This window comes from Protobothrops mucrosquamatus, unplaced genomic scaffold (assembly GCF_001527695.2).
Source record: "Protobothrops mucrosquamatus isolate PMUCROS unplaced genomic scaffold, P.Mucros_1.0 scaffold_25, whole genome shotgun sequence".
In the NCBI taxonomy this organism is placed as follows: Eukaryota; Metazoa; Chordata; class Lepidosauria; order Squamata; family Viperidae; genus Protobothrops; species Protobothrops mucrosquamatus.
Genome location: NW_015386101.1, coordinates 488,053 through 509,841, shown reverse-complemented (window position 1 = coordinate 509,841; position 21,789 = coordinate 488,053). Strand labels below are relative to the sequence as shown.

The 21,789-nt window shown below is 43.3% G+C and overlaps 1 protein-coding gene across 2 annotated transcripts; it reads right to left on the bottom strand.

Annotated features, from left to right (window-relative positions):
* Positions 1-1,492: 1,492 nt before the first annotated feature.
* On the bottom strand, positions 1,493-21,446 carry ATG4A (autophagy related 4A cysteine peptidase). Of its 2 annotated transcripts, none has more exons than XM_015832396.1 (13): positions 21,362-21,446; positions 15,652-15,726; positions 15,136-15,207; positions 13,535-13,633; positions 12,374-12,475; positions 10,181-10,253; positions 8,719-8,798; positions 7,287-7,474; positions 5,893-5,971; positions 5,363-5,508; positions 4,220-4,276; positions 3,391-3,502; positions 1,493-2,314 (listed from the first exon to the last, which is right to left on the bottom strand). In XM_015832396.1, exons 1-13 carry the CDS (start codon positions 21,369-21,371, stop codon positions 2,250-2,252), a joined length of 1,158 nt encoding a protein of 385 aa, XP_015687882.1. In that variant the 5' UTR covers positions 21,372-21,446; the 3' UTR covers positions 1,493-2,249. The 2 variants fall into 2 exon arrangements, with proteins under 2 accessions (XP_015687882.1, XP_015687889.1); XM_015832403.1 differs by having other exon boundaries at positions 15,652-15,723.
* Positions 21,447-21,789: the final 343 nt, after the last annotated feature.

Sequence of the window (21,789 nt, the reverse complement as noted above, 5' to 3'; positions counted from 1 at the left end):
GTTTTTATGCCACCGTTTTTATGAATCAAAATTAAGATTGCCGGGAGAAATATCAGCAACCTAAGATATGCAGATGATACCACTCTAATGGCAGAAAGTGAAGAGGAACTAAAGAGCCTCTTGATGCGGGTGAAGAAGGAGAGTGCAAAAGTTGGCTTGAAACTCAACATTAAGAAAACCAAGGTCATGGCATCCGGCCCTCTCAATTCCTGGCAAATAGATGGGGAAGAAATGGAGGTAGTGACAGATTTTATCTTCCTGGGCTCCAAGATCACCACAGATGGGGACTGCAGCCAAGAAATTAAAAGACGCTCCTGGGGAGGAAAGCTATGGCAAATCTAGACAGCATACTAAAAAGCAGAGACATCACCCTGCCAACAAAAGTGCGTATAGTCAAGGCCATGGTTTTCCCAGTTGCAATGTATGGCTGTGAAAGTAGGACCATAAGAAAGGCTGAGCGCAAAAGAATGGAGGCCTCTGAACTCTGGTGCTGGAGAAGACTCCTGCGAGTCCCCTGGACTGCAAGGCGATCAAACCGGTCAGTCCTAGAGATCAACCCTGACTGCTCTTTAGAAGGCCAGATCCTGAAGTTGAAACTCAAATACTTTGGCCACCTAATGAGAAGGAAGGACTCACTGGAGAAGAGCCTGATGCTGGGAAAGATGGAGGGCAATAGAAGAAGGAGACAGCAAAGAATGAGGTGGCTGGATGGAGTCACTGAAGCAGCAGGCGTGAACTTAAATGGACTCCAGAAGATGGCAGAGGATAGGAAGGCCTGGAGGAACGGCCATGGGGTCACGATGGGCCAGACACGACTTCACAACTAACAACGCCACCATTAAGCAAATCATTGCAGTTCAGTGAATCACCTGGTTGTTAATGGAATCCAGTTTGCCCTACTGACTTATCAGAAGACACCCGAGGAAGGCTGGAGATCCCTTGATCCTGGGATGCTGCAGCTATCATATGTACATGCTGGTTGCCAAGCGGCCACATTTTGAGCAGGTGACCGTTGAGGATGGTGCAATGGTTGAAAATGTGAGGGCTGTTGTAAGTCCCTTTTTTCAATGCCATTGTAACTTGGAATGATCACTAAACAAATGGTTGTTGAGGTCTACCTGTAAATGCAAATTCCACCAATGAATCATTTAGTTTTGCATCAGGCAATGACATTCGCTAATATTAGTAGTAATGGTTGTTACCTATGTTGCTACACAGTGTGCAGCAGACATTACGCATACATGACCCCATCGGGGTGGTAAACAATCAGAAAACGGAGGCCAACCAGTTTTATTTTGATAGATGCCCTTCTCTGGTTCTTAAAAAGGTCCAACTCCAACCCCCCACTCCCCAAACTGGCATCCAACCTATTCAACAGTTAAAAAATGAGAAGCACAAAGAAAGTGCTCTTAACAAGGGGAAACATGTCAATGTTTAATTTAAAATAAATAAGATAACAGTTGAAACAAAAAACGTGTTTTCTCTTTTACTCGGGAGCAAAAGGTTTAATAATGATTTGAAGTTAAAGCCAAAGTGAAGAAGGGCCGTCATAATTATAAAGAGACCTCCTGTATATGTTGCAAGAACAGGGGAGGAGTTGAACGGTTGCCTCCCAGTCCTCTGCTTATTCATGTATTTTCCTAGAAACGAGAAATGTGGTTTTGTGTGTGTGTAAAATTGCACATAGCATACGTGTCCTTCCATAAAAAAAACGCTTTGGGGTTGTTGTTTTTTGAAGTGCAGTGCCAAGAAATGTGAAGATATTGAATAAAAGCATTGGTTTCGCCCGATCGGGTGAATCGTTGAGAAAAAAGAAAAGAGAGAGGAAAAAAAACCAAGGCGATGACATTTACTGCTTAAAAAAAAATTGTCCACGTGAAGGAACGAGAGGTGAACGCACTCCTGCACGCCGCCGTGCTTTCAGCGTGAGCAAAGCTATTGCATTATAATTACCGTCCAGCCATCGTTGACGCTGGCCATACGACAAGCCCGTTTTTGATTTCGGGTTTCCCAAGAGCACGTCTTCAGACAAGGTTCTTTTCTTGGGGAGGGGAAGCGGGATGGCGGGGGGACAAACACACGGGCTGGGGAACCAGGATCCATGCCCTTCTCAAGAAGTGCTTTTTTTTTTTTTTTTGGAACTGTTCTCCTGAGGTCTTGTGTCTGTTCACAGGCACTTCAGGCTAAGAAAGGCTCTGTGGTTTTACTGTGGTTTTACTCCCGGTCCTGGACTGCGGGCCAGGTTGCCTTCACACGCTCAAGATCTCAAACTCTTCTTCCATCTCAAACAGTTTGTCCGTGGAGTCAATCAGCTCTAAGGAAAATGGAGAAACTGGATTTCTTTGTAAATATATATATATATATATATAAACAATACCTCCCCTTGCTGGGAATGCCAAACGCTGCACTCCGAACTATAGGTAGTGCTCGACTTTCAACCACAATTGAGCCCCAAATTTCTGTCGCTCAGCGAAACAATTTGAATTTTGGCCCATTTTACGACCTTTCTTGCTACAATTGTTAAGGGAGTCGCTGCCGTTCTGTTACAGTTAGGAACACAGTGGTTAAGTGAATCTCGCTTCCCCACTGCTTGTCAGAAAGTCTCTAACAGGGATCACATGATCCCTGGACGCTGCCACCGTCATAAACAGAAATCAGTTGCCAAGCATGAATTTTAATCATGTGACCATGGGGAGGCTGCAACGGTCGTAAGGGTGCAAAATGGCCATAAATCTCTTTTTTTTCCCTTGCCGTTGTAATGTCAGTCACTAAATGAACTGTTGTAAGTCGAGGATTACTTATAGGTGGGAAATTGGATGGAGAATGGATGTTGGAAAGCAAACGAGTAAGGAATAAATCAACCCGTCAAAGATTGCAGAAAGCTCTCCCTGTGTAACTTAACTATCCATAATGACACACCCTTATAAACCTTTTTGTTGTGGCTTAAATATGCTTACAAAGTGCCAGCAGATGCTTAAGTCTGACTTCACCCCAACTGATCAGGTTTCTTGACCCAGAAGAAATGGACAAACACGTTTGCTAGTCCAAACTAGCCAACTTTGGCCTTGTTTCCAAAATGTTGACACCCACCCACAATGGCTGTTATCTCTTCTGAGGATTATGCCACTGCTTTAAGGAAGCTGCCATTCAGAAATTTACTCCTTGGGGCCAGGTGTCCAAATAGGCTCAGGTCAGTTATAATCCTTGGGGTGGCGTTCACACAACATGATGCTAAACTGAGGTTCTTTAGCAGTAGGGTGCCTTGCGTAAATGCAAAAAAACGAATCCGTTTCAGGCTGTGAGCATATTGTGTGGACAAATTAATACAGATCACAGCCAGGCAGTAGGGTGGAGGAAAGTGAAGTAGCTCTCTATGAAACACCTCTTTACCTGCCCCGGTGGTGGTGACTTCTGGTTTCGTGGGCGGTATGAACGGGGGCCAATGTGGTGGGTGCTTCTGAACCAGCTCAAACATTCGTAGACTCTGCTTCTTATGTATCTCCTGGGAGGGAGAAAATGCCATTGGTAAATTGCAGCACATAAGCAAATGTATTAGCCACCCAACCCTCAGGAATTCAAAACGCCATGCTGAATGTTCAAGAGCTGGGGAGTACAGCTCATTTAGCAAATAATAATAATAACATTTGCATGTTTATGCCTTCCTGTCCGTGTTTAACAGTCATTAAATTTTGTATGAAAAAATGCAATCCAAAATTAGATGTTTATCACATGAGCTATTTTTTGCACTAAAAATCCAAATTCACTATGCTGCTTTAATGCTCGTTCTTAAATACCAAATAAAGGGCATTAAAAGGCAAGGAACGAATGAATTTCCAGGCCAATAAAAACCCATTTTTAAAAAGTAATCGCTGTATTTTTCTATTTGTGCTTTTCTTTTGGGGTTGCTTGTGCAAGATCACAGCTCCATTTAAAACACCATATGTGTTAAGCACACAAAAGACTGGAAAGCTTACAAAGCCCTTTTCTGGAAGAGAAGTTTAAAAATATACTAGCGCACCAAAGAAACAACAATAAAATAATTATAGTAACATTCAGTATAATGGACTAAACAAACATCAAATATGTATCAGAGCTGGTGGGATCTCTCTCTGACACTCTTTCTATCCCTCTGGTTATTATCAATCCTTTACTCGTAAACCTGTTGAACACAAAACAAGAAATGATAATTTGTAAGTTTTATGCCTTTCCTAATACTTGCCTTTTGCACAAGACTACACCAGTTGTCAAAGTCCTTTTCTTCTTTACAAAAAAATCCCTGTAATAATTGAAGAATATTAGAAAGGGAAAAACAAGGAATAATCCAACGATGGAAACATTTGGGCATTATACATTCTTTCCAATTATCTCAGAAGGGCATTAGTAATTATTATTGGCAATCCTTGAAGCAGTAAACCTAGGTGCTGGTAAAAAAACACTCACAAATAATGGGAACAGATTCAAAGTGGTTTCTCATCTCAGTAAGAACTAAGCCAAAGCTCACACATGAATTGTGCTCACAAGGCATGCGAAGCTATTGCTTGGTCTCTCCAAAACTCCCTTTTTGTACAAATCACAGTTTTAGGTGTGTGAGGCACTGTCAAAACAAGCAGACTAGATTATATTTTACTCTGTTGTATAAATGCGTTCGGTCTAATGCAGGGGTCTCCAAACCTGGCAAACTTAAGACTTGTGGACTTCAACTCTCAGAATTGAGGCTGGCTGGAGAATTCTGGGAGTTGAAGTCCACAAGTCTTAAAGTTGCTATGTTTGGAGAGCCCTGGTCTAACGCCTAGAACCATGGTGGCGAACCTATGGCACGCGTGCCACAGGTGGCACTCAGAGCCCTCTCTGTGGGCACGCGTGCCGTCGTCCCAGTCCTAGGCCTTCAGCTGGGTTTTATAAAACCTTTTCGCTTTAGCCTTCCGTGACTGTGTGCAAAAAAAAAAAAAAAAAGGGTTCAATCAATCAGTCAATTTCGACTTCTTGCTGGAAAAAAAAAAGATCTCGCAAAGTCGGAATTGATTGATTGAACTTTTTAGTTCCACCCAGTCTGCTGTTACCACTGCAGCCACACCCACCCAGTGTGCCATGCCCACCCGGCACACGACGACACATACGTGGGTTTTGGGTTGCAGTTTGGGCACTCGGTCTCTAAAAGGTTCACCATCACTGTCCTAGAACTATGTTTTATTACAATTTATTACATTTATTACATTTATTACATTTATTACAATTCCAACAAGAAATGTCTTCGAAAATGTAACCAGCAGCCTGATGCCTATGTTGGATTCCCTGAACTCGGCACTCCCTTCGGGGGGGGGGGGGTTCCCACCTCTTCACTACACCCCATCACAATACTCACTAATGCTACAGAGGGATCAAGATTCATTATCTTCATCCGCTGGGGGGGTTGCTGGCAGTGGAAGCTATGGTCATCAACTGCACCATTCTCATCCGAATCTACAAAGACCTGGGTGGTGTGAGGGTCCAGGTAGATCAATTCATTTCCTACAAGAAAGAAGGAAGGAAGGAAGGAGTTGGCTAGCCAGGAAGGGAACTGAAAATCGGGCATTGATTTTTGTCCCCCTAAAATCAAGGATCTGCTAAGGCCCCAACCCTGGATTTCCACACAAAGGGAGGGATTCATTCTTCAAATCAAGTCCTGAAGCTATTCATCTCTTCAGCTAAGAAACAAGCTGAGATGAATATCACTTGTGTGAATCTTCCCTATGGCAAGGCGTGAGGCTGTGGAGAAGAGACTGGGCTCCAATCTTCAGTCTAGGCTCTTTCCTGTGATTTCTCTTCCCCTGGGGTTTTTTCTTATTTGCTACTTCAGATTTAGAAGAATCCTTCATTGGAACTACTCCAACACATTCCAGTATTTTTCCTTACCCAGAAATCCTATAAAGTAGTAGGCATTGTTTGGTTTTCCTCCTAAAGCTCCTAAAGATTGCGGCATCTTAAAGCATTCCTAAAGATCCAAAGGAGAAAAGAAATATATATATATATATTTATGTCTCACTTTCCCACAAGTATCCTATTTGTGCTTCTTCAACAACGGAATTCAAGGCAGCTTATAATCTAGTTCCTCTATTCCAGGGCTTTTCAACCTTTTCACCCATTGTACCACTTTTAGGATATGGTAACATCCGAGTACCACCAGTCGCCTAGCAACCTTGATGACCTTGATGACACCCCCCCCCCCAAAAAATGTGATAAAGTACAGGTAGTCCTCAACTTACAACAGTTCGCTTAGTGATTGTTCGAAGTTACAATGGCACTGAAAAAAATGCCCCCCAAGGCACAGCCGAGCAAGACACCTGCCTGCCCGGCCACACTCTTCCTCCTGTCTGAGGTTTTCACAACAACTACCTCGCTTAACAAGAGAAGTGTTGGGCTCAATTGTGATCCTATGTCGAAGACTATATAGTATAAATTCCTCCTCTGGATCATCCAGGTCATTTCGACGTTTTAATGACTACATATATTGCCTGTGTGTGTGTGTGTATGCATGTGTGTATGCATGTGTGTATGTGTGTCCGTGTGTCTAATGAAGCAATTGATCGGTTATAGCAGACATGTCAAACACAAGGCCCAGGGGCCGGATGCGGCCCGCGAAATGGTTTCATGTGGCCCACAAAGCCATTCTGGAAATAGTGAGGGAACGGCCCCCACTCCCTTGGCCCTGGCCCAGGCCGGCCAGGAGCCAATGTGCAATTTTGTGGTGGCCATCTATGCTGAAAGGCATTCAGTCTCTTTCTGACTTTGCCCTGGTACCCATCATGAACAACCTGGCTAAGGAGAGCAAGCACAGCAGCAGCAGCCTTGGGGAGGAGGTAAGTGCAGCTGGGCGCCCTCTTGGGGAAGTGGAGCTGGGCTTGGTGCCACGGGTACTCGAGGGCCAGGCTGGGCATTTGACCTCTGCTGCCCAGGGCTCCGGCCAGCCCGCACCACCAATCCAGTCTCCCCCATGGCCTGAGAGGAACAGTGAGGTTCCTCCAGTGGACCATAACTTGGCACTTGCCCTGGTCCCACTCCCTTCTGCCAGAGACCCTCAGATCTGTCCCACTCCTGCCCAGGCCCCCACAGGCACCATTGACACGAACAATGTAGAGCTGGCCACGCCCACCCAACAGGCCACACCACACCCACCCTGGCCACCCCCACCCACCCCCAAGGGTAACTGCAATGCTGATGCGTCCCTCAATGAAATTGAGTTTGACACCCCTGGGTTATAGCTCCAATGATTCCTAAAGCCCACCAAATCTCCTGCCAGAGAGCTATACCTTAAAAGCGTCAACATAAACTGGATTGATGTGGTTTATCCCCAGGCGGAGGGGCACGATCAGCAGCAGAGGCTTCCAACTGCAACAGGGAGCCCCTGAGGTCTTGGCTGGGTTGGCGGAGCTCCTATATGACAGTGAACTGCTGTGAGACCTGGGGCAACCCTGGGGTGGGACCCCGCACATTTTTTCTGGTGAAAAAAAGAGAGAGAGAAATCCTTAATTCTCAATTCCTTATCAATTTGTTGGGGGCCAAAGAATATTCCCCTTGCTTACAAATATTTTCAGCAAATGTAAAGTGAAGGAAATCTGAATCCGAAACAGACCACTCTACTCGTCTGTGGGAAAATAAAATGGGAAAATTCTGTATTTACAGGGATTCGTTGGTTAGGCCCAACCCTCTCTCTTGCAGAAAGACTCCAGAATTAAGAATATTGTTGTGATTCTCCCTGCAATTAAGGAAGTCTGGAAGGAAACGAGTACCAAACAGATGCATTTTTAAGCCTTGGATAAATAAGGGGAGCCTGTTAACTGTTTACACGTTCCGTGTGGTGATCCTTAATTTAAGAAAGATTAGAAATCAAGGCAGAAGCACTTTGCTCGTGATGCATCCATTATGCTCTCAGAATAGCCCATTCATTCCAATTTCACTGCGTAACAGAGGTTGCAATAGTCCATTTTTAGATCAGAGGGCCATGGGTCAACCATCCCAAAGAGAGAAATGTTAAATTTGGAACATTTCTGCCTCAAAGTTCCTTGAATGCTGAACACACACACACAAACACATACAATTATATAGCAGACAGCAATAAAAATATCTGCCATCTGGTTTCCATTTGAAGGAACAAAAGAGAAAATGAAATGATAGGAGTGCTCCAATATCTCGGGGGTTGCCACAAAGAAGAGGGGGTCAAGCTATTCTCCAAAACCCCTGAAGGCAGGACAAGAAGCAATGGATGGAAACTGACCATGGAGAGAAGCAACTTGGAACTAAGGAGGAATTTCCTCACAGTGAGAACAAGTAATCAGTGGAACAACCTGCCTCCAGAAATTGTGAATGCTTTTACGTTTTTAAGAAGAGATTGGACAACCATTTGTCTGAAATGATATAGGTTTCCTGTCTGGGCAGGGGGTTGGACTAGAAGACCTCCAAGGTCCCTTCCAACTCTGTTATTCTGCTGTTCTGCTATCTATGATGATCAACTCAATGTTTAGGATTGATACAGGGGGAAAAAAAACAAGCTTCACCCGAGTAACTCTATTCCACTGCTCTTGTTCTGACTTTGTTATACGCTAGAGACGAAACAAGGATTTAAAAAAAGGAATTTTTATCTAGGTAACCGCAGACAGTATTTCCCAGATTCTGAATGAGGCTAAGTTAAAAGTGAATGTTAAGTTGCTCAGGTTCTGATGATGATGATGATTAAAAACTTACTGATATCTTCAATCACCACAGTGTTGTCCATAGACACGTAAACAGCTAAGGAATTCCATTCATCAAAGACTGCGAGTTTCCTGAATAAAGCAAGACAGCTGTCAATCAAAAAGTGTGCTCAATATTACGAAAAGGTTCTTAAATAAAGCAACTTTTGGGATGGTTGATGAGAGTTTAATTCTATTCCACTAATGAAATTCTTAGTAGTAGGGGGAATATTAGAACTTCCGGATGAGGTATATATTGGATAGTTGTCCTACTACAGGCAGAGAATATATCAGGGTACAGTTTTTAACTCTTTTCTGCTATTTTTACTCCTGTCTTTTTTCTTACTATTCCCCCCCTCTTGCTAAAATATATCAATGGAGGGAAGAATGAAACAGTATATAGCTTATGGATTGGCAATGCTAGGAAAGGCAGCATCAACCATTTCGCTACACTTGGAAAAATCCAGGAGAAAAAAGTGGCTGTTGCAGATGTTAACTTGGATTCCTTATTGAAAGCTATTTTGACAAGCTTTTCTGAATAAGCAAATTAATTTAGTCAGCCTGGCATTCAAATGTACACTACTTATTACTCGCTACTTCCATTATTCAATGCTTACACCTGCTTCTGCTTGGTTTCTGAAGGGGGAATCTCATTCCAAATATTTTCCCGACGCTACTGATGCAGAGCAGGAAAGCTGTTGCTCCATTACTGCAAGCACAGAATGTAAATATTTGGCACAGTGATAAACCAAACTATAAAGCTTGAAGTAACTACTCAAGACGGCATTTTCCAGAGGTAACTAGATGTATTAGCTAATAGTTCAGAGAGCCATTCCAGAGGTTGCGGAAAGCAGAATCCACATTTAAATGTGCCAAAAGATTTTTGGGTGGTTTGGCTGCAAATGCTTATGCATCTTCAGGGACAACCTTTAGGTACAATCAAAATGAAGAGTCAAACTTGCACTCAAACGTAAGCACAAGGAATTCAGCTGCCTTGGCATCCTTCAGCCATCGGACCAAGCTCTTTTTCTCTGCAAATACAGGGAGTCCTCACTTAATGACAACTGAGCATGGAATTTTGTTTGTAAGCCATGAGGTCCGTCAAGCAGGTCACAAAGTGACCTGGCTTGATTTTACGACCGTTTTTATAATGGCCAGAAAGCAAGTCGCCAGAGTTAAGTGACTGTTAAGCGAATCCACTAGCCCAGCACAAAATGCCAGAAATCAGCAAAAAAAAAAATGCAAATCACAGTCACATAACCACAGAATGTTACAACCGGTTGTAAAGGTGAGACAGTGGATAGGTGCCCAAAATGCAATCGTGACCGGGGTGACAGGAGTGCAGCAGTTGTAACTTTGGGGGCGAGTGGTAAGTAACATTTGGGGGGGGGGGGTATAACTTTGAACGGGCGTTAAGCGAGGACGACCCGTATAAATTCCACAACACCTATTGCAGAATACACATGCTGGCTTACTTGAGTACTTGGGCAACAGTATTTGGTCCGAACCATTCCCCAATAGATTTCCCTTCGCCAACACCCATCTGCGCTGTGTGGATCAGGAACAGACAAAAAAATAAAGAAAGAAAGAACGTCAGAAAATAACCTTTGCCTATTAAAATAACCTTTGCATTTATTTAAATATTGCATTGTGTATCTCTCAAAAGAGTCCAGGATCAAAACTGTCCAGAAATATTAACCCAGATCAGAGTATTTCAGCTAAACTTTGTGTGGGCAGAAGGATGAACAGGTCCAACTGCAGATCTCTCAGTATTCAGCCCCCATCATGCCCAGCATAGCCATCCTGGCTGGAGGATTCCGGGAGTGGAAATCTACCCCTTGAGAGGTTAAACCAAACCTCCAGCCCCCATCCTTAGCAGAAGCAGAGATGGGGAGGGGTATGATACCAGCCTGCGATGCTATGAACATATTTCAGTTGCGCAACCGAAGGACTTAAATTCACTTTGCCTCCTGCAAAGTGCCTCAATGTGGGCGGCCTTGGAAATGCGTAGATGGCTAATCTCAGACTCTTCAGCAGACTCTTGAAATGGGATTTTCCTTTTACAATTCCAGGGCGATCCGTCCGTTTCAAGGGACAACTGAAATCGCTCACCATCAGCTCTAAAGCTGCACATCATGCGTGACGATAGGAGTTTCAGAGACTGAATCCTCCCTTTTGAAACCCTGCATACAGTTTTTAAGAACTGAATAAAGAGGACAGATGGACTGCCACACTGACACTAGAGGTGTATTTGGCAGGGATATTTAGAGAGGACCTTTTCCAAAAACTGGAGCTTCCTGGCAAGCAGAATCTAGAAACAAAGATGCTGTTATTCAGATAAACCTTTGGTTTTTATGAAGTTTGCTGAAGTCCGTTTTAACCGACAGACGGCGATTTAATTTCAAGGAACGTGTTTTCAACTGATTTTGCTTTCTGCTATAACTACAATTGTGTATTTTCTCTTAACATTTTAACCCAGGAACAAGGTCCAAGAGTAAACAGGATCCAAACTACTGTGACTGGAAACCATGCTTTACCTTATTGTGCAAATTCAGTTTTTGTGTGTATCTTCTAGGGCCTCTATGCCATTAAGTCAATCTTGACTCCTGGTGACCGCCAGGACAAGTCCCTGCAATTTTCTTGGCGAAGTTTTTGAAAGTACCTTGCTGTTGCCATTTTCTAGGGCTCAAAGAATATGACTGGCCCAAGGTCACCCAACTAGCTTCGTGCCTAAGGTGGGAGTAGGACCCGTGGTCTCATGGTTTCTAGTCACTAGACCAAAATATCTCAGTGAAAATCCAAATGTACTGAAACTTACTATACCATAACAGAATAACAGTGTGGGAAGGGACCTAGGAGGTCATCTACTGTAGTCCAACCCCCTGCTCAGGCAGGAAACCCTATACCACTTCAGACAAATGGCTGCCCAGTCTCTTCTTAAAAACTTCCAGTGTTGGAGCAATCGCAGCTTCTGGAGGCAGGTTGTTCTACTGATTAATTGTTCTCATTGCCAGGAAATTCCTCTTTAGTTCTAGGTTGCTTCTCTCCTTGGTTAGTTTTTTCATCTGTTGCTTCTCGTCCTGCCTTCAGGTGCTTTGGAGAATAAGTTGACCCGCCCCCCAATCTTTGTGTGGCATCCCCTTAGATATTGGAACATTTCAGATTGGAGCATTTCATTTCATTGGAGCATTTCAGATTCAGTTCCCAAAAAGATGCTTCAGAATATATGGGATCATGCACGTGATTCCTCTTTGCAACTTTTTAAAAGTCACAATTTTTTTCATAGGATTTATGCAGAGGGTGCATAGGCCAGTCATTTAATCCAGAGAGACAATTCAACTGTTTCAAAGGGTTGCAGATTGTGCCCCTGTGCACTTCAAAGCGCTTTTTTTTTTTTGAAATGAGCCTCAAAACACCACACATCCATAAAAAATAGCTATAGCTTTGCCTGGTATGACTCCATGCTGACACTGTGAGGATCTCCCTAGTATGACGTCAGTATTGGCTACTCTTTTGCCCAGACTCACATCTGTATTTTTTTTTAAATTTTTATTTCCACTAACACTTTTCTTTATTTTATTACCAGATGGGATTTTTTGCTTTATTTTAACTCCCTCCCAATGACACGTTCGTTAGGACTACACATTGCTCTCAAAATCTGCTCTTACCCATTTGATGAATTGAGTAACAGCAATCTTTTCTGTCCAGGAAGCAGCACAAAATCTTTTTATATTCTTCTGGTTGCTTTCTGTATTCCTCCCATTGCCAATCTTTAAAAAAAAAATTATTAGAGATTTTAAATGTGATGAGGTCACATTCTCACCAAGGACAAAGAATAGAGTGTGGGTCTTCAAAAACTTGGCCCTTTTATGACTTGTGGACTTCAACTCCCAGAATTCCTCAGCCAACGTGCCTGGCTGAGGAATTCTGGGAGTTGAAGTCCACAAGTCATAAAAGGGCCAAGTTTGAAGACTCCTGGGATAGAGCAACCAAAGGTGACCATTCAAGCAAAGAAATATATATTGTAGTCCTTCTTACAAAATCAGTCAGCTCTAATTACCTCTGTGGGATATGCTGAAAGTGCACACAGAGTATTTTATTGGCAGGAGATACTATAGGTAGTCCTCAAGATACTACCGGTCACTTAGTGACCATTCAAAGTTACGACAGATCTACTTACAACAGATTTGAATTTGCGATGGTCACCCTCTTGTAGTCATGTGACTAAACTTTGGGCGCTTGGCAATTGGGCCGTATTTATGGCTGTTTACGATAGCTCTTGTTTTATGATGGTCTGGCCAAAAACCAGCATCTACTTCCAGTTTTTGGCAAAACCACGCCCGTAGTGAACCATTCGTTCATTTCATGACCATGGCATTCACTTAACAACTGCTGTGGCCATTTTACAACTGCCCTGGTAGCTTAACAGCTGACAGGTGAACTAATGAGTTGGCTCCATTACTATCATCACTTCATCTATTATTATTTTAGTTGTTTTTATAGTTTTTTTTAAAAAAATGTGTGTTAATAATGATTTTAGATATTAGATATTGTTTTAGTTCTGTTGTACGCTATCCAGTGTCACTTGCTTGTGAGATGGGCAGCTATGATAGATAGATAGATAGATAGATAGATAGATAGATAGATAGATTAGATAGATAGATAGATAGATAGATAGATAGATAGATAGATAGATAGATAGATAGATAGATAGATAGATAGATAGATAGATAGATAGATAGATAGATAGATAGATAGATAGATAGATAGATAGATAAGAGACAGGCAGAGACAGACAGACAAACAGACAGACATACAGACAGACTTACCCCTTCCCAAATGTCGACAGATCAGAGCCTGAGCCAACATCATCTGTCCACACCGCAACATGCAGCCCCAGCCAGCATCTGAGGAAGGCCCTGTACCACCTTGGGAGTGAGAAGCACATGCTTAGGAGGTCATAAAAAAGGAAGGCACAAAACCTGAGGCTTCCTTGGATCAAGAGGCTGGGGAAGGGAGGGAATCCCACTCCTCCATGTGCATGATGAGGCCACACCCATTGTACATCTTTTTTCAACCCATTCCACTGCTTCCACCCAATTATCCTCAAATACATTAAGCGTAGCTCCTGGCTATCCAAAAGTTGCTCTTTTCTGATATAAAAGAAAGGACGGAGATGGTAAACTCTTCAATAAAAGGGGGAAAGCCAGCTGCAGCAGCCCCAATACTTATCCCCCACAGAAAAAGCCACTTTAAATGATTACAGGTAATCCTCAATTTACAACCAGTCACTTAGCGAACCTTTTTAAGTTACGATGGACCCCCCCCCCCCAAAGCTATTTTTGACCCAATTTTTAAGTTATGATGGCCACAGCCCTGCGGTCATGTGGTTGCATTTTGGGCGCTTGGCAACCACTTTGCTTTTATGGCTGTTTGCAGGGTCTTGTGATCACATGACAATGATTTCCAATATTTTTTTGCCAGTTTACAATGTTTACTTCCTGTTTCCAGCAAAAAATGTCCCATTGGGGAAAATGGGCTCGCTTAACAACTGAAGTGTTTGCTTAATGACTGCAGTGTAACAACTGCTGCACACACACACAAAAAAAATGCTGAAAAATCAGGTCCAGTCACGTGGCGGCCCAATTAATGACCTCAATGACTTGTGACTGTAATTTTAGGCTCAAACACTGTCAGAACTTGAGGACTACCTGTATTTGTGTCACTTCAAGACAACCGTGTCAGACTCTAAAGCAGGGCTCCCCAACCTATGGGCCATGGCCCAGTACCGGGCTGTGGGCTCTTGGCCCGCGGTCCGCAGAAATGACTGGCCAGGGCGCGGATTCCCTCCCACTCCGCTAACGCCCAAGGCCTTGTTTGCGCATGCACACAGGCGCAAATGGGAATGCTAGCGCGGGGGCATGCGCGCCCCATTTGTGAATGGGCCACTAGCATGTGTGCGCGGCATATTTGTGCATGCAAATGGGTGCTAACTGCTGCGGGGAGTTTGCAGCCGTTCGTGGGTGCACATGGCACCAGTGCATGCCGCATGCATGAATGTGGCCGCTAGTACTGCGCCAGTGGGTGTGGTCCCGTTTGCACGCGTGCAGACGTGTGCACATGCAGTAATTTGGAATCTGTTCTCCCCTCCAGGCCATGAGTCTGGAAAGGTTGGAGAACTCTGCTCTAAAGGATTCGCTGGATCCAAGCCTAGGGCTAAAGTGCAGGGCCTGTTCTGCCTTGAGTAGCCTTCTCCATCAAGGACAAGCAGATATGGCCAAGGCCTTTTTAAACAAAAAACAACAGCCACTAATACTGAGAAGAGTTCTTTTTCAGAAAAACCAGTTCATTCTCTTATAGAATTCACGTTTTCACAAACAGAAGGAAATGAGAGGGGCAAAAACCCCATCTGGCCAAGAAGAAAACTTACCAATGGGTGAAAATTTCCTTCTGTAGGTAAACCAAAGACGAGAGCCGATATCCGAAAGAAGCTTAGATTTTTCTAGAATTGGAAAAAGTAGTAACAGGCTAACACAAATGTCGTATTCTACTGAGTCAATTAGACATTCAGGTGTTCAGGAGTGTAAAACCTTTTTTCCAATAACCTCCCCCTTGCTGAAAAGTTATGTTTTCTCCCCAATTCCTTTTTCATTCGTCAAAGTCAATGCAGTATGTGACAGTTCATTGTGGAAATGAACTGTCTCTTACTTAATACCTCTTAACAGTAAGTAACTGTCTCTTACTTAATTCCTCTCAATTCAAAGTATACGAGACAAGTCTGAGCTAGAATCTTGTCCTTTAAACCTGTCTTCCTCTTCAATCTCTTTTACTTTAAGTGCCCTTAAAGCACTTGTAATTAATAACTTGCATTATGTCTGCTTTCAAGGATTTCTGCTCTTTCTAGAGCTTGCCAGAGAAGTAATATGTGGTTTTTTACCAAATTTACCTGTTTTTAGGTGGTGCTGTCTTCCTAAGATCCAGGCGGGCTCATCTGTCTCAGGAAGTTCTTCTAAATAATCTACTAAAATAATAAAATAATGCTCATAATTTTTAACTAGACACACGTGTATTTGACTTACAGAATATATGTCCATATCTGTACTTCTTTAACAATAGCAATAGCACTTAGACTTTATATACCGCTTCACAGTGCTTTATAGCAGTTTACAGAGTCAGCATCTTGCCTCCAAAAATCTGGGTCCTCATTTTACCGATCTCAGAAGGATGGAAGGCTGAGTCAACCTTGACACCGTCAGGGTCGAACTGCTGGCAGTCGGCAGAATTTGCCTGCAATACTGCATTCTAACCACTGCGCTCTTATGCACAATATACAATCAAGATGTCGAATACTGAACTTTAGCCTAATTAAAAATATTTTAAATGTTAAAAGGTTTAAAACTGAACGTCAAATCATTAAATATTAGATATAGAATTTGTTTTAGAACAAATCCCAGAGCAGGCAACTTTTTTCTAGTCAGAGGGCCTCCTTTGCTCTGTGAGGATACCCTCCAAAAAGTAGGAAGAGCCAAGCCAAAAAATAAACTTGTTTTAGTTGCACACAAGTTTGTAACGCATCCCATATGTTTCTCTTTACTGAGCGTTTTACATTTTGCATGTCCCATTAAACTTTACAAATTAGTAACTGTGGAAGAGACTTTTGAGATTTGCATCCAAAATTCACAGGAATCACATGCAAATTTTGCCCTGGATTGAGTTTCCTACACGCCCTCAGATCTCATTTGCTTTTAAAAGACTGAAAGTAATTCCCCTTACATTTAGTCAGACAATGACCTTTGCTATTTGCTTGTCACAGTGTGGGCAACGATGAAAGCAGATCTATTGTGGCAAGAGCCAAATATTAAATACTGCGGTCTATCTTTTGAGACCCAAATCCCCAGCAGCCTAGGAGGGCTAAAAGAGATTGCTTCAAAGTCAGTTCCTTCTTCTAACTCCTCACCCAGTTACAACACACACCCAACACCTGCAAAACAGGAAGAAATGTTTGGGAAACTGTGTGGATGTTTAACGTTCCCATTCCCCCCCCCCCTTAGTTTAGCAAAACTAAAGTAGCCTCAGGAATTATCCTAAGCTGAAATCCAAAGTGGAATTAAATATACCGATTGGGTTTGTCTGTGGAGATTCTCAACCATCCAGGTCATGGTTGTCCTAAAGGTGCTTTTTTTTTTTTCCAAAAGGCAACTGGACTTTCTTGGGGTTGTTGTTTTTTTCTTTGAAAATGTTTCGCTTCTCATCCAAGAAGCTTCTTCAGTTCTGACTGATGGGGAATCATTTTCAAAGAAGAAGAAAAAAAACAAGTCCAGTTCCCTTTTGGAAAAAGCACCACTGGTGACCTGCTTTGAGTTCTTTCCACCAAGTAAACATAACCAAATAATTTAAAGAGATGAAAATGGCCTCAAAAGTCCTCTGAAACACAAAATGCTTTAAAAGGACAAAGGTGTGTGCGCCTTTCGTTTTCAGCACAAGCCTAAGTCTAGAGTCCTAAGGCACACCGTGCCTTACAACTAAAGTAGAATATGTGCTGGAAGGTGTCCTAAAAGCTTAATTCAATTCTCACCAGTACCAGTAATAAAAGATATTTTGAAAACTGTGGGTTGTTTTTTTTAAAGCAGAAAGAATGTGACACGCAGCTTGCATATTAATTATCATTACTAGAACGAGTTTCTTGGAAGGCGTACAAGGGAGTAATAAGGTTGCGTAAATAAAACAAAAACAATGTAGACATTTTATCGTTGAATTCCCCCTGCTTGAAAACATGTTTATGCTGCTCCTTGCAAGTTCAGATTGACGCTACACCAAGGACCGTGATGTCACCCATGAGCTAAGCTTTGGCACATTCATATCTTCCAGGAAAACCATCCAGATTAGACTCCCCTTTGCCAAGTCCCAATTATTTTTCCAACAAGAAAGGAAACATTCTAAGTGCTCATATTTCAACTTTAAAACTGCGCTTTTTAAAAAATACGGGTTGTCTCAAGCGGGTAGACAACATTCTCATAATTTACGCCACCAAGACGCAGGCTTGGCTCCTTGGTTTCATCTCTCATTAGCATTAATGGCAGAGGTAATGCCTCCAGCATCAGAATCCAATAACTGGTTACTTAAGAAGCGCCAAACATTATCTGCTTGTGGACAGCTATATATAAACCTTATGCAATAGCCCAACTGTATTGACTAGCCAGGAGAAGCAGATTCCCCTATGACCTCTGCAGCAGTTTCTAGAGCATTTGGGAATTAGAAGTCTTCTCCTCCCCATGAGTGTCTACAAGGAACAAGGGATAAAGCATGTGTCACAACATGAACTTTGCTCTTCACATCTTTTGTATTTGATACACAAGTATAAAAGGGCAGAGCTTGGGGACTCCATAATGCACATTTGACACCCAAGGGTCATTATAGTTACCTCGATACCTATGACTCTAGACTGAAAGTACCCCATAGAAGGACTTCACATTGGAACAGAATCATTTGTTAAACCTACTCACTGCTGCCTGAGAAAACTTGATGTGCCATATTAAAAAACAGTTAAGTTACTTTGACCCAAGGCCAAAAAGCGGAATATAATTACAAATCCTAGACACCCTGTATTATGAATACTTTGCAAACAGAAAGAATAGAGTGTCTTTATCTCCACCCCAAATCTCTTACAGTAACATTTAATAGTTGCAATGTTCGTGCTTATTGTTTTTCAGATCTTTAATGTAAGATTAGTCTGCTCTACCCCTGAGCCTCCCAAATGTGCTGAGAATACGGTACTGAGCAACTGTTGGCACTGTGTGGTTGACCACAATCTAGACTAGTCTTTGTTAACCTGGCGCCCTCCCAATCTATCAGTAACCCCCATGCTAATTCTAGGATGTGGATCCAATATTTTGGACAACAGATGAAGACTGCAGGCCTAAAGAGTAAAAGAAACAGCTTCACTTTTAGTCCCTAACAAGTAAAAGCACCTCATTTATTCACAAAACATATTAAGACATTTAGAATCATTATGATCATCAAATGACTGAATCTAGGGGGAAGACAGGTGCAGTTATATGCAAGAGAACCAAGCATTTGTACCTAAATCTGAATAATAGACTTTAAGGAACAATGTTTTTCCTATAGTACCTTCAGAAAATTGCAGCTTACAACCAGATGAATCTGATACTAAATCACTAAAAGGTCAACTAAAAATGCATTTAGAAGACTCTCCAATAGGCAAAAATCTTTCTGCCTTCTAACTACTTTACACACAGATCTCACTAGAAAACTCTCTCTTCATACCCTATGCCTCTATCATGTGCCCACACATGCAAATTCTCCCTACACGGGAATAGAAAGAATACCAATACTGTACTTGTGATTGTAGTCACAATTTACATATTTAAAATCCTGCACAAGTCCCCTCTCCAGCTTATTTAAATAACAAAAAATTATATTTAATGCAAAGTATTAATTTCAAATCAACAAAAAACAGATATTGATATTTAAAACAGCATACCTTAATATTAAAAATCTACTACTGAGATAAAGTTGATGCGAGCCAGACATGTAAAAATAACCAATTCATTTAAAAAAACATTTTACAATTGAACAGTAAAGTGCGGTATTTATCTGAAGCTTTCATAGGGAATAACAATTTTTTGTTACTGCACACCATGGCAGGTATTCTCCACTGGCTAAAATTGCTGTAATAGTTGCAGCCTCACCTGAAGAGAAATAGTTTAACTCAGATAACCTCCGGCTAAGTTTACTGTATAACATGTTATATAAATGGAGCTGCCTTTGTTTTTCAGACACTTATTTTATTTTTAGTGCTTTCAAGTCAGTGTTGATTGCTGGCAATTCGTTTTCTTGGCAGGATTTCCAAAGTGGTTTTCCCTTGCAGCCTTCTTCCTGGGACAGACATACGGAAGAGGGACTGGCCCAAATTCACCCAACTGTCTTCGTGCCTAAGGCAGGATTAGAACTGACAGCTTCCCAGTTTCTAGCCTTGTGCCTTAACCACTACATCACTCTGTCTCTTCTCACCAATGCACTCTCTCACTTCTAGACACCACAATCTCCTAAAACAGTATTGGTCATACTGGTCTATTTTTTTATACAACTTCATGGAGTTGTTTGTTGATTTTGTAATATCATTCCGTACCGCAAGTTTGTTAACCTCTCCTCGGTGCATCTATTTCCCAAGGTAAGGAAATACCTGGTTTAACACCCTGGGTCTAGGAGATTGAAAAAGAATTCAAGAGGTCACTTGCTTGAACTTCACTTCCATCACCAATGCACTGGGAGACCTTTATACCTCTCTCTCAACCCTAAAGTGCTGACACTGTCTTTCCATGCTAGATTGTGTAGACTGCAACAAGTTCATGCCACAGGTGGTTGCCAAAATGTACATAAGCATTGCAATTGTCAGCTTGGGAATTTCCCCCGATTGTCCCAGCTGCCTGATGTACAGGACTGGCATTCAAAGCAAGCAAACCAAAAGCCCATGTCAGGCCTATGAAATTTATTGGGGCTAAAAAAAACCTGACCACTGGAGTTAGAATGGAGTTGAAGCCAGTTGTAGATTCTGCCGTGGTTATTTATTCATTGCCCAAACTTTCTGTTACCCAATACCCCTTATCAGAAAATCCCTTTTTTTACTTAATGTAGGTGAAATCATTTAAGTCAGTTTAAATATCCCCGGTGTGGTTGGGAAATGGGGTCATGGGTCATTGCAGAAAGAAAAAGCACTTTTACCCAAATTTTCCATAATTTACCTAGCTTTGGGAAGCATCATATGCTGTCACCTTTTCCTTTCCATCTATTGTTAAGTTTCTTCCATCCTCAAACAATTCCCACTTAGCACAGATATATTTTAAATTATCCCTTGCTTGTCACTCAGGAACTCATCCTTTTTCTAATCCACAGCCTTGTTGGCTGAGGATGATGGGTGAGGAGTTCAAACCCTCCGGAAGACACCAGGTTGGGGAACCTCTTTGAACAGCCTTGTTGGCTGAGGATGATGGGAGCAGAGTCCAACCTGTCTGGAAGATACTGGGCTGGCGAAGCCTTTTAAGTGGCTGAGGATGATGGGAGCAGAGTCCAACCCCTCTGGAAGATACCAGGATAAGGAAGCCCTTTAAATGGCTGAGGATGATGGGAGAAGAGTCCAACCACTTCGGAAGATACCCGCCTGAGAAAGCTCTTTAAACAGCCTTGTCGGCTGAGGATGATGGGAGAGGAGTCCAAGCCCTCTGGAAGATAGCAGATTGGGAAAGTCTTTAACGGCCGTGTTGGCTGAGGATGATGGGACAGGAATCCAAGCCCTCTGGAAGATAGCAGATTGGGAAAGCCTTTAACGGCCGTGGTGGCTGAGGATGATGGGAGCGGAGTCCAACCTATTTGGGAGCCGATGTCTTGGGGAGGGGGCGTCTAGGGCCACAGTGGCTGAGGATGATGGGGAAAGAAGTCCAATCTGACGATGCCGGGGAAAGCGGGGGGGGGGGGCTGGCTGGGGACGATGGGAGTTGGAGTTCAACGTCAGGCTGAGGACAGCTGCTCCGAAGAGGGCTTGGAGGGCTGAACCTGACAGGGGGAGAACATTTCTGCCTCGCCCGGCTCCCCTCCCGCCCCGAGAGGCGACCCGCTCCCCGAGCAAGGCCGGGCCTCACCAGACTCCATCCTCCTTCCGCGTCACCGCCACCACCATCCTCTCATCTCCGCGCCGCCGCCTCCTTCGGCCGCTTCCTTTCTTTCTTTCCCTCAGGCGGCGGCGCCCAGCCTCCTCCCCCTCCCCCTCCCCCTCCTCCTCCCCACGGAAAACAACACGACGACGGCTGTCTCCGCCCGCGCGGCGCACGCCGGGAGTTGTGGTCTCCATCGCGCGCCCCTGCGCCCTCCTCTTACGGCCCTTCCGCTCCGCGCACTCCAATTCCCATCGGCCCCTCGGATGCTTTCCGCGGCGCCTGCGCACGAGAGAAGCCCACGTTCGGGGAAGTGGGAGGGGCTCGGCCGGGGGGCGGGGGCGCCGCGGCTATTGGTCGCTCGCCTAGCGATCGCCCCTCAGGATTGGTGGCGTGGGGGACGGTCGGCTCCGCCC

Excerpts from the sequence above, each read along its gene's own strand:
- ATG4A (XM_015832396.1), bottom strand. Across the intron at positions 8,799-10,180 it reads ACTGTTGCCCAAGTACTCAA|GAAACTCGCAGTCTTTGATG; the intron begins GTAAGCCAGCAT and ends TGCTTTATTCAG. Across the intron at positions 2,315-3,390 it reads AGTCACCACCACCGGGGCAG|AGCTGATTGACTCCACGGAC; the intron begins GTAAAGAGGTGT and ends CATTTTCCTTAG.